The sequence below is a fragment of the Echeneis naucrates genome, chromosome 20 (assembly GCF_900963305.1).
Source record: "Echeneis naucrates chromosome 20, fEcheNa1.1, whole genome shotgun sequence".
NCBI classification, from domain to species: Eukaryota; Metazoa; Chordata; class Actinopteri; order Carangiformes; family Echeneidae; genus Echeneis; species Echeneis naucrates.
In genome coordinates, this window is record NC_042530.1 from 4,386,978 (window position 1) to 4,399,889 (window position 12,912).

Sequence of the window (12,912 nt, forward strand, 5' to 3'; positions counted from 1 at the left end):
GATCTGTGACACTTTCCTTTAGATAACAGACAGAATATAAAATGATACTGTGCACTTTTTGATGGCAGTAACATGCTCTACATAGCCTTATAAAACCTTTACTGTATCTTGACTGACAGCTAAAGCCTCATAACCATCATAAACCACAGGGATGTGACATTCACAGATAAACTGTTCAGGAGATGTTATCTTAGCAGCAAAGCTGAGGAAAGCCACCACAGGGAAAACAACAATCAAATGGAGAGCTAAAAGAGCTGTATAAAATATCAAACTACAGATATATAGATCTGTCCTTTGCAGTTTTCGCCGTTGGCAGCTGGAAGAAAAGTCCCTAACTCAATTGTTCCAGGGCTTCTGACTGAATCTTTGTTCTTTCGGGGAAAAAAAAGGTGCAAATGTACAAAACTGATACTTTGATACTCTGCTTTTTCTACACAGCAGCTATAATATGACTTCTCAGCAGTATACTGTGCTGTGATACAGAGCCCTACTTTCTTAGGACAAACTGCATTACAGAGACGATGGAAGTGCCAACCAAGGTTGGTTAGTCTGTTAACTTTAGTAGAAGGACTAGAAGGAAAGATTTTGAATGAGGTTATTACAGAGATTCAAGGTTTCAAGACGACTTTCAACCTTTCCTCTCATGCCAATGTCATTGATTGTGTTGGCCTTGGAGTTTTGAATGTCTACCTTTTTCAGGAGGAATCATGTTTCTATAAGTGAAACAACAGTATGGATTAAGAGAAGTCGCTACACATTTCCAACAAAGGAAAGCATCACAAAACTGTAACTTTTAAACACAGTACAGAACTCTACAATTTGGAAATACACGTAACATTCATGAAATTACTCTGTAGAAAAGACAAACAAAACAAGGTTTTGTTTTTGAAATAAAGAAAACCCCTTTGATGAAAGAGGAACAGGAAGAAGCTGTAGACAAGTACATCGATCTAGCAAGTATTAAGATTTGCCCGATGTTGTGGGAAAGTACTGTCATTGTTGCAGTGTGTGACACGGAGCCTGGAACTGACAGAATACTCACCGCTTCCTGTGCATTGGCTGTGATTTATTTTGATTCTCTCACCCAGTCAAAAGTTTGCATCTTCTGAAATGATCATATTACCATGATTGTTACGCTTTGTTATTCACAGGAAACAGCTTTGCATATGTAAGTATAAATGTGCTCATAAAAGGTGATTATAAATGGCCAATGATGTAATAATTTTACTTTTTACGGTGCTCACATTCACTGGCTGGAGGTATGCGCATTACTTGGATGTATTGGGGAAGAAAGTAAAATGTAAATTGGGTTTAGGTACAGAGACTTCTTCTATTGGATAAAAAAAAAAACAACCCACCCCTAACCCTGATAGCTCCTGAAATAACCTGCTGAACGACCACAGAAGCGTGCAGCTATTGAAGGTGCACTAAGTTCTCTGCAGTGGTGGAGGTAGACATTGGCCCCATGGAGCAAGAAGAAAAGGGTTAGGGTTAGTGTTGTCATTAATAACTTAACGTAACTACTTTTGGCCTGGCATAGGAAATAAAGTAAAAATAACTGTTGAAAAAAAAAAACAACACAAAAGCATGGCACAAAAAAAAAAAACAAAAAAAACATAAAAAGGACAGATTGTGGCTTGAGGAGTTTCACTCAAAACAACAGTAGGGGAAGAGGAGCTGTGTAAACTGCTGGCCACTGTTTCCCCATCAGATTTCAATCTAGTTAACACAGGAAAGACAAAAACATCTCTCTGTTTTAAAGCAGCTAAATAGAAAAAGCTATTTGACATTGTTAGCTTATAACTATCCCTACTCATCCTATGTAGCAAAAAAAAAAAAAAAAAAAAAAAAAAAAAATATATATATATATATATATGAAAAACATCTCACCTTTAGCTTGTTTGACATTTTCTCAGTCTACTCCACACAGCCAAAGTCCACCTGAGTCAAAAAGTGTAAGACAGGATGTGTGGCGCACTACTTTCTGGCCGATCGAGCAGCCATAATAAAATGTTACAGATAACGAGAGAAAGGTATTCACAGGGGTCGTGGTCTGCAAAGTCACACAGCAGTCATATATCTTAGTAATGAAATACATTTAAATTCCATTTTGTGTTATAGCGGAGGTTTTTAAGTTGCATATGAGGAAAACATAGTTAATTTATTTGTATATCTCTGATTTCCCATTATTACTTTATGAAATAGAACTTTAAGTTTATGATTTAATATACCCTAAAGTAAAAAATTAAAAACAATATGATGATAATCTTACATATATTTGGTAACAGCTTTTATTACCCCACACTTTGCACAATACAAACAAATGCACATCTAGTGAAATACAGGGTAGATGTTTCATACTCTACAAGAGCATTACCTCATGAACATCATGTATATAGTTTGTTTCTGGGTTGTTGTCTTTTCTCTTACATTCCATCATCCACAGCAATACGAAAAATACACGGTTAAAGTTTCCGGACAAAAATATTCTATGCCTTTTGTTTAAGGAAATGGGGAAATGGATCTAGGTCATTATCAAGGTCATTCAATATGCGAGAGCAGAAAAAATAATTGCAAGAAATGTAGTGGAGGTTCAGTGATCAGACTTTCACAGAATGTCTGATCATAGTTAGGAATTTTGGAAAATGCTATTACATATTTTGTGGAAAAATAAAATTAAAGCAAGGGCCCTCAACCGTTTGGAAGAACAACTTGAAGCTTGGGACTGCCTGAAACTCTCAAAGACATATTGGATATTGACTACAAAAAGGGCTACAAAGATTAGGACTGATCAGCAAAATATTAATTACTAATAACCCAGGTCTAATAAGTCCACCCCTATAGCCATACCCATGTGATTGATAAAACTGCAAAGCTTTAAACAGTATGTATCTGTCCAGTTCAGAAAATGGACAAGGCCTCTTCAAACAGGGACATGATAGTACTTGCATAGAGCACTGAAGGAAGTCTGCTAGCTACTGTAAGTAAGCTCTAAGTTGAGACGTAGAAAAAAAAAAAAAAAAAAAAAAGCACAGCTGGAGAAGGCTATCATTTCTTACTATTTCACATTGTGTTCTGAGTTGTGTTTAATGTCAACTTCACAGCTCCTGCTCTTTCATGAAGCCAATAACTACTGAAGATTCCAGATAAAGCATGAATAAACAATTCCTCATGGAAGTGCTGTTTTCTGTCTCTCTTGTCTTAGAGCAGTGGAACTGATGGTTTCTTGTCCAAACCACAGTCATAAATGTTGGTGGTGTCCACTCTCTGGACATGTTTTTAACCAGCTGTCTTAGATACAACTCATTCACTGGGCTCATATCTGAAACAGACACGGAGCACAAATCTGATGTTAGGCAAAAATCTTAAGAAGAAAGCAAATTTAAGGAGTAAAAAAACAAAAACAAAAACCAGAGCAGATATTTTTCAATCTTTTTTTAACCTTACTGTTGCTCACCTCTGCAGTCGTTTTCTAATTTCTTTGATCTGCTCATTTTTCTTTGTCAGGATCTCCTTCATGTTGCGATAGGCTGCAGTTTGCTGGAACTTCTTCTCCAGCTCCTTCACACAGCATGCAGTACATGAACACATGAAAACTGGCTAGTATCCATTTTCAACTTATCTGCCAGTAGCAAGATTGGATTTTTTAAATAATCAACATTCTATTTGTCTGTACAAAAGTCCTGTTAGTACTGTTAATAAATATTAATTAAAAAAATAATCAGAACCGTGTGGCTGTGGCTTGATCAGACTTAGCTGCCATAGCTAAATCAGGTAAATACTGATCGGTGGTATGTGGTGTCATTTTTAAAAGTGAGTAAGAAAAACAACCGGAAAAAATCAAACCATGCAACTGTTAAAACTAAGAAAATAGGTTTTTGGGGCATTTAACTTAAGATGTCAGTTGTGGGTAAAGACCACAGTGATGTACCTTCTCTGCCAAGGCCAGCTGCTCCTGCACTCGAAGCAGCTCGTGTTTGGCAGATATCAGGTTCTCCTGCAGATCCTTATGGGAGGCAGCATTGGCACTAAGAGATCTTTCATAGTCCTCTTTCAGAGCTGCCACTGTGTCCTCTAGACAGCTGATCTCCTGGGATTGAGCGGCAAGCTATGAAGGAATAAGCAAAACAACATGTATGTTCTGATGGAAAGAATGGCAACATTGCTATTACATGTGCATACCACAGAACGGACACCTCCTATTTCTACCTACAGTGACAAACAAAACTTTAATCAGTTAGATACATACCATTTCAGATCCAAGTTAGCAAAAAAGAATAATGAGAGCATTCAGATGCAGCATGATAAATGAAGAGTAAGAAAATATATACAAATAAAAACTTTGAAATAGAAAGAAAGCTCAAAATGTTACAATAAAAATAATGTTACTGGATCAACAAACATGTCATAGTACCTGCTGTTCACTCTGCACCTTCTGAAGGTCCTTCAGAGCTCTCTCTGCCTTGGTTTTCTCATCAAGTGCGCTCATGGCCTAAAGAAGGTAAATACAATGTGAAATTGATAATGTAATTAAGAAGACTGAAAAGTGTCATCTGCTTAAAAAATATGACTGTTCTATACCTGGGATTCAATGGTCCGCAGTCTGGATTTCAGTTTATTATTTTCATCCTGTAGTCTTGTTATCTCCTGAAGACATATTTCACATAGATCTGCATAAGTGCAATAACCTGGTAATGGCAGCCCAACTTATTACAGTTATTCAATAAATGTAATGCAATATGTTTCTCTACCTTGTTGAGAAGTTCAGACACTCCACCTTCATTCAGCGGTGCTAACTTGGGTTTGCTAGTTTCTTGGTTTATCTGTTAATAATATGAATAAAAATTGGTAGGAGAGTTCTTTCATCATCTTAAAAACTCTAGTAGTGTTGTAGCAAAATGAATGACAGCATGTATTGCATTTCACAGTTGATTTGTTTTTCTTTTATACTGCGTTGCTAAAAAACCACATGTTAACTTCAGGGACGAGTGACTTCTAAACCACATTGGTACGTGTCAAAGGCAGGTGGCCATACATACAAAAACTACTGAAAATGCACAGGACAGTTTTGCTTCTCTCTGGTTCCTGAAATCTATGTGAGTGTATATAGGCTTTGAACATGTAATTAATGATAATTAGATTGATGGTGATGTTTTAAGGCCTACATATACTCACCTTATCAGCGCTTTTAAAGTCAGTCTTCTCAAATTCAGCCACTTGTTCCAACAACTCCCTATACGGGGTTGAGAGCGGCAAAAAAACGGACAGAGAAATAATGAAGAAAAAATAAAGACAAACAAAACATTGAAATCCTGCTAATTACTATGCAGGCAAGTAAAGCCAAGTTATTACTAACATTATTCTTGCAATACTGTATAAACTGACTGATCTGATCTTTTCTACAGATACAAAATGACTGCCATCTTGTCACTGCAAAGTTGATGTTTTTTGGATTACAATAAACTAGTGTTTTGCAGTTGTGAATGTGTGGGAAAGGGAAATAAACACCCTTCTTGCACAAGTCAGTTTAACAAATAAACTATAAATATGCATTACTGTGGTGAACAGATCTGCTCTCTCAGTATCTTAAATGTGGTTTTTAAAAAGCAGCTAAACACACGTAGACTTTGACATGGGGCGTGCCTGTTTTAGACACCATAACAGTCACGTATAATTTTCCTCTGCTCAAGCTCAAAAAGCTTTTGAGCCTCTTTATCCGCCCACCATGTACAAAACACAAAAAACAACTTTTCCAAAAACACAGTGTTTTAAAGAGGTGAAAGGTCCCAAAGGTCAAAAGTTACACGAAGTTCATCTGAATGTCAGAGAAGACGAGGCGTAAATTCAAACCTGTGCAGGTTTACTGTGGCCTTCAGGTATGCAATTATCATATTGGTCAACAGTATTATCTTGTTTTAAGAACACAGCAGTTTTCAGATCTATGTGTTTTGGCATGGACATTGATGATGGCCAGATAATGTGGATGCTTCTTTCCTCATTGCTCACCTGTTCTCTAGTTCTGAAATATCGCTCTGCAGTCTGAGATAAAACTTCTCAGCCTGAGAGAAGAGCTGCCTAAGCAGCAGCACATTGGTGTGGGCTGTGTTGATAAGCTCCATCTCCACCTCACCTCGCACCACCACCTGTAGCCCATCAAGCATTTCCCTCACCTCATCCACCGTGAAGGTTTCCTCCACTAGCCTTAAAAGAAAAACATACATACAAAACCATCTGAACTGTTCTGGTACATTTCAGCCATCCAGATCTTGAATCTAAAGATAAATTGAAGATACATTTACATACAAGCAAAACCACTGGAAGCTTGGATAAATAATCCCTCACCTGCTGTCTTTGAGCTCCTCAAAACATGAGTCAATTGTCTTCAGCCTCAGGACCCTTTTTGAACGTGCAAATCGCATATAATTGATTATTTCATTCTGATGGTGTTCGTTAAAGCCAAATTCAGCCTACACGGAGAAAAGGGCAAGAAATTAGTGTCCAAGATATAGACAACAAAGACGGTGACAACAATGACAAGGAGCTGATAAGCTCACTTGAGGAGGATTTCCCCCCCTGCTAATATATGACAGGGCCCATCCACATGAGCTTGCACACCTAACGTGGAGCGCTTTTGTCACCCGTCTGTATCTAACTTAGCATCTGTGAATCCAGTTTAGAAAGCAGAAGTAACGCTAAATATTTCACATGCTGTCTTACAGGAGCAAACAGGTGGCCTGGGTACCCGAAGAGCAAAAGGACAGCGGCTACTCACCATCGTGGCTGTGCTGCTAACGTTACAGGAGAAGTTAGCTAGCTTCGCAGACTGTGCTGATCCAACAGCCTCTGATTTAGGCCACACGAAGAACGGGCTGCAAGCTGAAGGTGATATTACCGGAGTCGATTCTTCTGGTCAACGCGATTGAACTTAGATTTCGACACCGTGAAGAGGCTGACGTGAAACAGGGGGATTTATATCATAGCTGAAAGCTTATCAGACAGATCCTAGCTAGACGGCTAGTGTTTTCCCGAGAATGCCTTGGTAACGGAGAATAGCGTCATCACCTTGGTTACCGGAGGTGCGTTCAGCGGCGTCACGTACAACACAAACCTAACAAAATCGTATAAAACACAATAGAATTTGATGTAATAGAATAAATTAAACCGAATATTTAATGGAATATATAATATTTTTTTTAACATTTTGTATTTTTTATCAACCATAATCGTTATTTCCCGTTGACTCATGTCGAAAGAAAATGATTTGTTTCATCCATCCATAGTTCATGTGATTTGAACAGTATATTTGTTTATATTGTCATGTATATATATTTTTATTTTGATAACCATCAGATCAGACAATTTTGTCTCCATCTCTTTATACTTTTGAATTTCAAGCATTAGATGGCAGCGTTGAGCAAGAGGTGTAAGATGAGTACGGGCCATGAGAGGATAACGACTTGGTGCAGCAACATAATTCTTCTTTATACTTCACTTTTGCAGATATTTAACTTTGGATTGCTTTGACATTGGTCATTATGATCATTCTGTTTTTTAATTTTCTAATTTAGACAAATCATCAAACAAAGTACTCTGTGTGTGAGTGTACTATAATATAGATTGACAGTAAAATGATAATTAATTGTTCCAAAAGCTTTTAGATAAAGATAGAAGCTGCTGGCCAAAACAAGGTGATATATGTGACTGCATATTTCAGTTACATAGAGTCACTGTTATTATGTTTTTTAGTGTTATTATTGTTCTCTATTAACTTCACACTTGTTAATTTTACATTGTGATTGCGAAAAATCCATGTCTCTTAATTCTGGATAATTCCAACAGCAAATTGGTAAACTAGTAATTCTGTATTTATGTATTTTTATCGACACATTTTCAACAGTCTTCCACCTATTAGCATTCTTTCAATGCTTCGGTTTATCAGTAGAGGGGACTAAACATGGCTGCTTCTCTATCAGCTAAACTAATTTGACTTCATGTGAGCCAAATAAAAACTTCAGAGAGACAATGTTGTGTCTCTTACTCCTCTGTCACTGACGTCTATAGGAAATCACGATCCATTTTGTTCAGGAGGATCCTAAGAAATAAAGGAAACATTTGTCCCGGCTCATGTCACTCTAGCAGTAATCGAATTATACTAACAGACAGCACATGAGTGGTCACCTAATCAGATGATTCATAACATGACCACTTCATGCTGTCCTGCTCAAGTTTACTTTGTCACATCAGTCAGTCACAGAGGCTAAGATGTTTCCCTTTTATCATCACTCACGGTGAGTCACTTGCATTTTGAGAGAGGGACTAGAAAACACTTCTTTTAAACTGTATTCAGTTTTGCAAGATTCAAATATCTCTGCTTTACAAGGTTTGCTTAGACCATGGTGGTTACTTTACATCATTCATATGTTGGAACGTTTTTGGGAGATCCTGAATTGGTTGATGTCCTGCAGCTGGTCTATGAAATACTTAAACAATCTGTGAAAGTCAATGAAATATATAAAAATATGGGTCATTGGTTCACAAATTAATGCAAGGGTTAATGTGCACAAATGTATAATAAAAATTTCAACAACACAAACAAGAGAAACAGTAAGACAGTTGTTTATGAAGCATGCAAACTTATTCAGTTGATACTCAATATTGACTATTGAAGTTCAAATAATTGTAAACATGTTAAAATTATGTATTTGAACGGATACTGCAATTTCCAAGTTACAGAATTAAAGTAATGGATTCTGTCAATTTTTTTATTTGTTCGTTTTTTTTAACGTGGGTTTCTTTTTTGTTACTTTACGTTTGTGCGAGTGCGTGTACACATTTTTACCTTCTCTTTTTAACATTATGAAATTTATTCTGAAGACAAATTTGGCATCACCTTTTTTTGTTTGTTTGTTTTACTCATAACTTTCAAATTAGCAACGAAATCCTGTCACGTCAGCGTCGTTTCCGACTAAACCGTTCCTAGATCTGTTATTACTAAATTCATCCATTCAAACAGGCGAAATAATAAATAAAACACCGATCTCGGATCAGTTGTCGCGATAATTCTACGTCCGAACAAACCAATCAGCTGACAGCCGCATGACAGGCAGGCCTCGCGCATGCGCAGGAGCAAACGTTTGGTATCAGGAATATGGCAGCGTCCTGAGCGCCGTCGGGGGGGAATACGGCGTAACTGAACACCTTCAGCATCACAGGGGCAGAACTGAGAAGTAGTGGCCGCACTCAGAGGAGGGTGGGGGGCTGAGGGACGGCTAACAACAACACCCGTTTGCGATTTTACAGGTAAACACACACGTTAGCACATGCCACTCTCTCCAAGCCATGTTTGCTTGATTGAACCCCGCTGCTAATGCGGCTAGCTTAGCTTCTCCATCAGACTTGAGTGATGGTCTAGTTTAGCCGCTAGCTTTCGGCTAACCCAACATTAGCCTGCCACAGCCTTTTTTTTCCCCTCCTCCTGCATTTGGCAAACGGTGGCTGAAAACAGATGCATTTGTTAGTGTCTGTTGCATTCCAAAAGCAGGAGCAGCAGCGTCGACATCATTGAAAAGGCGCTGTCGTGCTTGTTTTCAGCCGGATATGTAACCGCGTAGGCCCGCTGCAGTGAGGCAGAGTTTGGCTAGCTGCTTGGTAACGTTAATGCCGTTTGTCATGGATTTAGTTGACAGCGCACATCCTCAATGGGATTTGACATCCACCGTTATCCGTTTAACTTCCACTTTTATGTCTGCAGTCACGTGGATAAAAAATAAACACATTTAATGTATTTTGAATGCAAGTCGTCCATACATTTCAATTGCAGCCACGAGAGATGAGATGTGGAGTTTCGGGAACTGCTGGCTTGGTGGGAAGATTGCTTCATATAACTGGTAGTTGGGCATAATGTTTTGCAACACGTCTTTGGACAGAAAAAAAAACAGGATCAAATTCTTATATCTTTGTTGTTTTATGTCTTTGTTCAATCTCATGTCTGACTTTGAATTTGCCTCCTGTTGGTCTGTTCACTTTATTTTACTTTTCATGTACTGCCAATTCAGAATCGCTTTATGCCCAACACAGCTTTAACTGCAGATGAAAAACAGGTTAGATGTAGTGGCACATGATAGGTTGACCTTTGTACCCAGAGATTTCTGCCTCTTTTCACTTTTCTCAAGCAGACAGGTGATCTGACTTCTTTCAACAGCTGAGAAACAGGACTGAAATTATAAAGCCAAAAGAGCAGGCAGAGCACAGTTTGCTGCAGTTTTACCATTGGCTGCAAACCTTTTGGTTGATATCTAGCCAGTAATGTGCAGTATGTTACAGTTTGATACAGTCTTATTAACAGAGAGTAAAGAGCAGTACATACTAGGATTTTCCAATTACACTTACCTAGCCACATCATGGCAACTAGGTAAATATTAATTTATTAATATGAGGTTTAAATGGGTTGGGAGACCTGTCTAGAACAAGTTTTTATGTAAATGGTTGTGTGCTTTGTTTTGGGTTGAGTTCCACTCAAACTTGCTAAACTTCCTGTCTGTTCATTTTTTCCTAAGGAAAGCCCATGAATAATTTGCTATTCATCTGTATATATGCAGGAAGGGCCAAGAGAAATAATCACATGACCGAATCCAGGAAGTGGATTAATTTTTTTGCCCTCATTAAAGTAATATAATGAAAACTGCCCTGCCTTCTTTTAAAGCAGCAAAGAGCATACTGTTTGCTGCTTGCTGTTAACAAATCTTATTGTGCCTTCCATCAGCCCTCCCGCTTTGGCATCAATTCATTATTCAGCTGCATGAATGCATCTCTGAAAAATGCCGATGTGGATTCAAAACTTGGGTCCAGACTCTTCCTTGTACCTTTGTTTCTCCACCACAGACATCAATTACTGAAATACTGAAACAGGCTCTTTTTTTTTTTAAATAAAGCTTCTTGTCCATTGTGGTGACACTTGAAACTAGCTTATTTTTATGGCCCACTCTTGGCCCACACCAGAGATTTGTCTCCCTCAGTGACTGCTGGATTCCATCATGTGAACCTGTTTTTCTGCCTGTTTCTTATGCTCACTGAAATGGAGAGGAAGGAAAACTGGAGTCAGATTTTTCCAGGATCTTGGCAGAGTGCTGACACAGGTTCCCCTTGTCACAGAGCAGCTGCTGGCAAATTACTGCATTAAGGATAGGAGAGGGAATTATTCCCTTCTTTTCTCAGTTCTGGTCTGGTGACTGGTTTGTCTTTGTAGTCTCTAACTCTCTAATCTCTACTTTGTGCAGAACAATCAAGTATTACAATTATGCATCCTATGTTTAGAATGCTAAAAAATCATCCAGCTGTTTTAATGTTAGATTACAATGATTTTTCTTTCAAAATAGTCACCAAGGTAAGATACTAAGACAAGCCAGTGTTTAACTAAAGGGGATCAATAAGCTACACAGGCTTTGGATCAGACTTTATTGACCAATGCTCAGATGGCTTACTGTAGTGTTGTTTTGTGCCAGTGGTATCAACATGGAGTGCAAGACCTTAACTTCCTCTCTGTTTTGCTGACCATACTCTGTTTCTGTCATGTCTTTACAAACTGTGCCTGCAAAATATGACACCATAAAGGAGAGAGTGGGGACAAGAAGAGAGGCTTATGATAAATTTGAAGACATGTACCATCGACTTCATTGATGGCTGTGGTTCACGGCTGAGGTTATAACACTGAAGAATCAGTCTCAGAGTGGTGGATAATCACTGTTTAACACTGTTGATTCTGTCGCAGAGGGATTGTTTGGTGTGAGTCTCTTCCTCTGAGCTGCAAAATGTTGAATGGCTGTGTTAAGTGTGTGGCAGTATGGTGGAATGTGTGTTATATAAACCTCATGTAGTAATGACTTGTCAAGATCTGGGCACAGGCTGTTTGGTAACTTCCCTTCTGCAATGTAGCTGCTCTTCTACCTTTTTTTTAATTGTCTGTGTTGAATACATAGAAAAGCTAATATTGAATCTTCTGTGTTGTAGGTCCTTTGAAAAGATGAATGTCATCAAAGAAAACAAAGACCTGGCCTGTTTTTACACCACCAAACACTCCTGGAGGGGAAAGTAAGACCCACAACATGTTTTTCTTTTATTTTATTTTAAGCATGGCTGGTAGGATTTCAGGGCTGGTGGTATCATCTTTATCATCTCTTTGCATCTGTTTACATGCAAATATTTACCTTAACTCTTTGCTTCATCACCTTTCTTTTTTTTTTTTTTTTTTTTTAGGAAGGTTGGAATAATCTTGAAATCCTGACTCAGCACTGCCTTTGTGTTGACTTCCTTATCTCAGTTAACGCTGATCAGCAGTTCTTTGACCAGTAGGTCTTAGAGAGAACCCCAAAAAAATTTATATTCTGTGAATACAGAACAGAGCTAATCTTAGCATGATGATATGCATAAACTGGCTGGGTTTTTTCTGTTTAATTGAGCTGTTCTCACATTGACCATATTCTTATGTCATGCGATATATTTACAAGAATAGATGTGAGCTAGCATATTATATAACAGTAAAACTAGGCTGATATACTGTATCAGTCATGTGAAATGTGTCTGAAAGGCACCATGTCAATATACTGGCCAAAGGTATAATGTATGAGGCAGTATCTGAATCCTATCAGTGCAAAGACTATCTGTTTGTTTTCATTTCATAGATTTTAGCTTACTGTTAAATTACTTACATCATTTGGTATAGGCCTAAAATGATGGGACTGTTTGTAACTGGTGGCTCTCAAAGCTATTATATTGGATAAGCTGTAGTGGGCACAGTAAGCCAGTGCGATCACATTACCAATACCTGATTTGTAAATGTCTTTGTCCCATTAAGACCTGCTATTGGCTTTGGTAACTTAAGCAGGGCTGTGGAGCATTAGCCATCATCAGACCCTC

General features: G+C 38.1%; 2 protein-coding genes across 5 annotated transcripts in view; one reads left to right on the forward strand and one right to left on the reverse strand.

Annotated features, from left to right (window-relative positions):
• Positions 1 to 2,283: 2,283 nt before the first annotated feature.
• Positions 2,284 to 7,013, reverse strand: lztfl1 (leucine zipper transcription factor-like 1). 2 transcript variants are annotated; one of them, XM_029529332.1, is made up of 10 exons: positions 6,773 to 7,013; positions 6,343 to 6,467; positions 6,007 to 6,201; positions 5,176 to 5,233; positions 4,752 to 4,823; positions 4,582 to 4,647; positions 4,415 to 4,492; positions 3,932 to 4,108; positions 3,458 to 3,561; positions 2,284 to 3,322 (listed from the first exon to the last, which is right to left on the reverse strand). In XM_029529332.1, exons 1-10 carry the CDS (start codon positions 6,773 to 6,775, stop codon positions 3,304 to 3,306), a joined length of 897 nt encoding a protein of 298 aa, XP_029385192.1. In that variant the 5' UTR covers positions 6,776 to 7,013; the 3' UTR covers positions 2,284 to 3,303. The 2 variants fall into 2 exon arrangements, with proteins under 2 accessions (XP_029385192.1, XP_029385193.1); XM_029529333.1 differs by lacking the exon at positions 6,773 to 7,013 and adding an exon at positions 6,616 to 6,663.
• Positions 7,014 to 9,149: 2,136 nt separating this feature from the next.
• The window catches only part of dnajc13 (DnaJ heat shock protein family (Hsp40) member C13), a 28,488-nt gene continuing 24,725 nt past the window's right edge, over positions 9,150 to 12,912 (forward strand). For all 3 annotated transcript variants that reach the window (XM_029529149.1, XM_029529151.1, XM_029529150.1), the window contains exons 1-2: positions 9,150 to 9,300; positions 12,007 to 12,087. In XM_029529149.1, coding sequence (XP_029385009.1) covers positions 12,020 to 12,087 — 68 coding nt within the window. In that variant the 5' untranslated portion in view covers positions 9,150 to 9,300; positions 12,007 to 12,019. The remainder of the gene's footprint in view (positions 9,301 to 12,006; positions 12,088 to 12,912) is intronic.

Bases quoted from the DNA above. Each gene is read 5' to 3' on its own strand.
- lztfl1 (XM_029529332.1), bottom strand. The intron at 5,234-6,006 runs GTGAGCAATGAG...AACCCCGTATAG, and splicing joins ATTTCAGAACTAGAGAACAG to GGAGTTGTTGGAACAAGTGG. The intron at 4,648-4,751 runs GTAGAGAAACAT...ATATGTCTTCAG, and splicing joins TGTCTGAACTTCTCAACAAG to GAGATAACAAGACTACAGGA.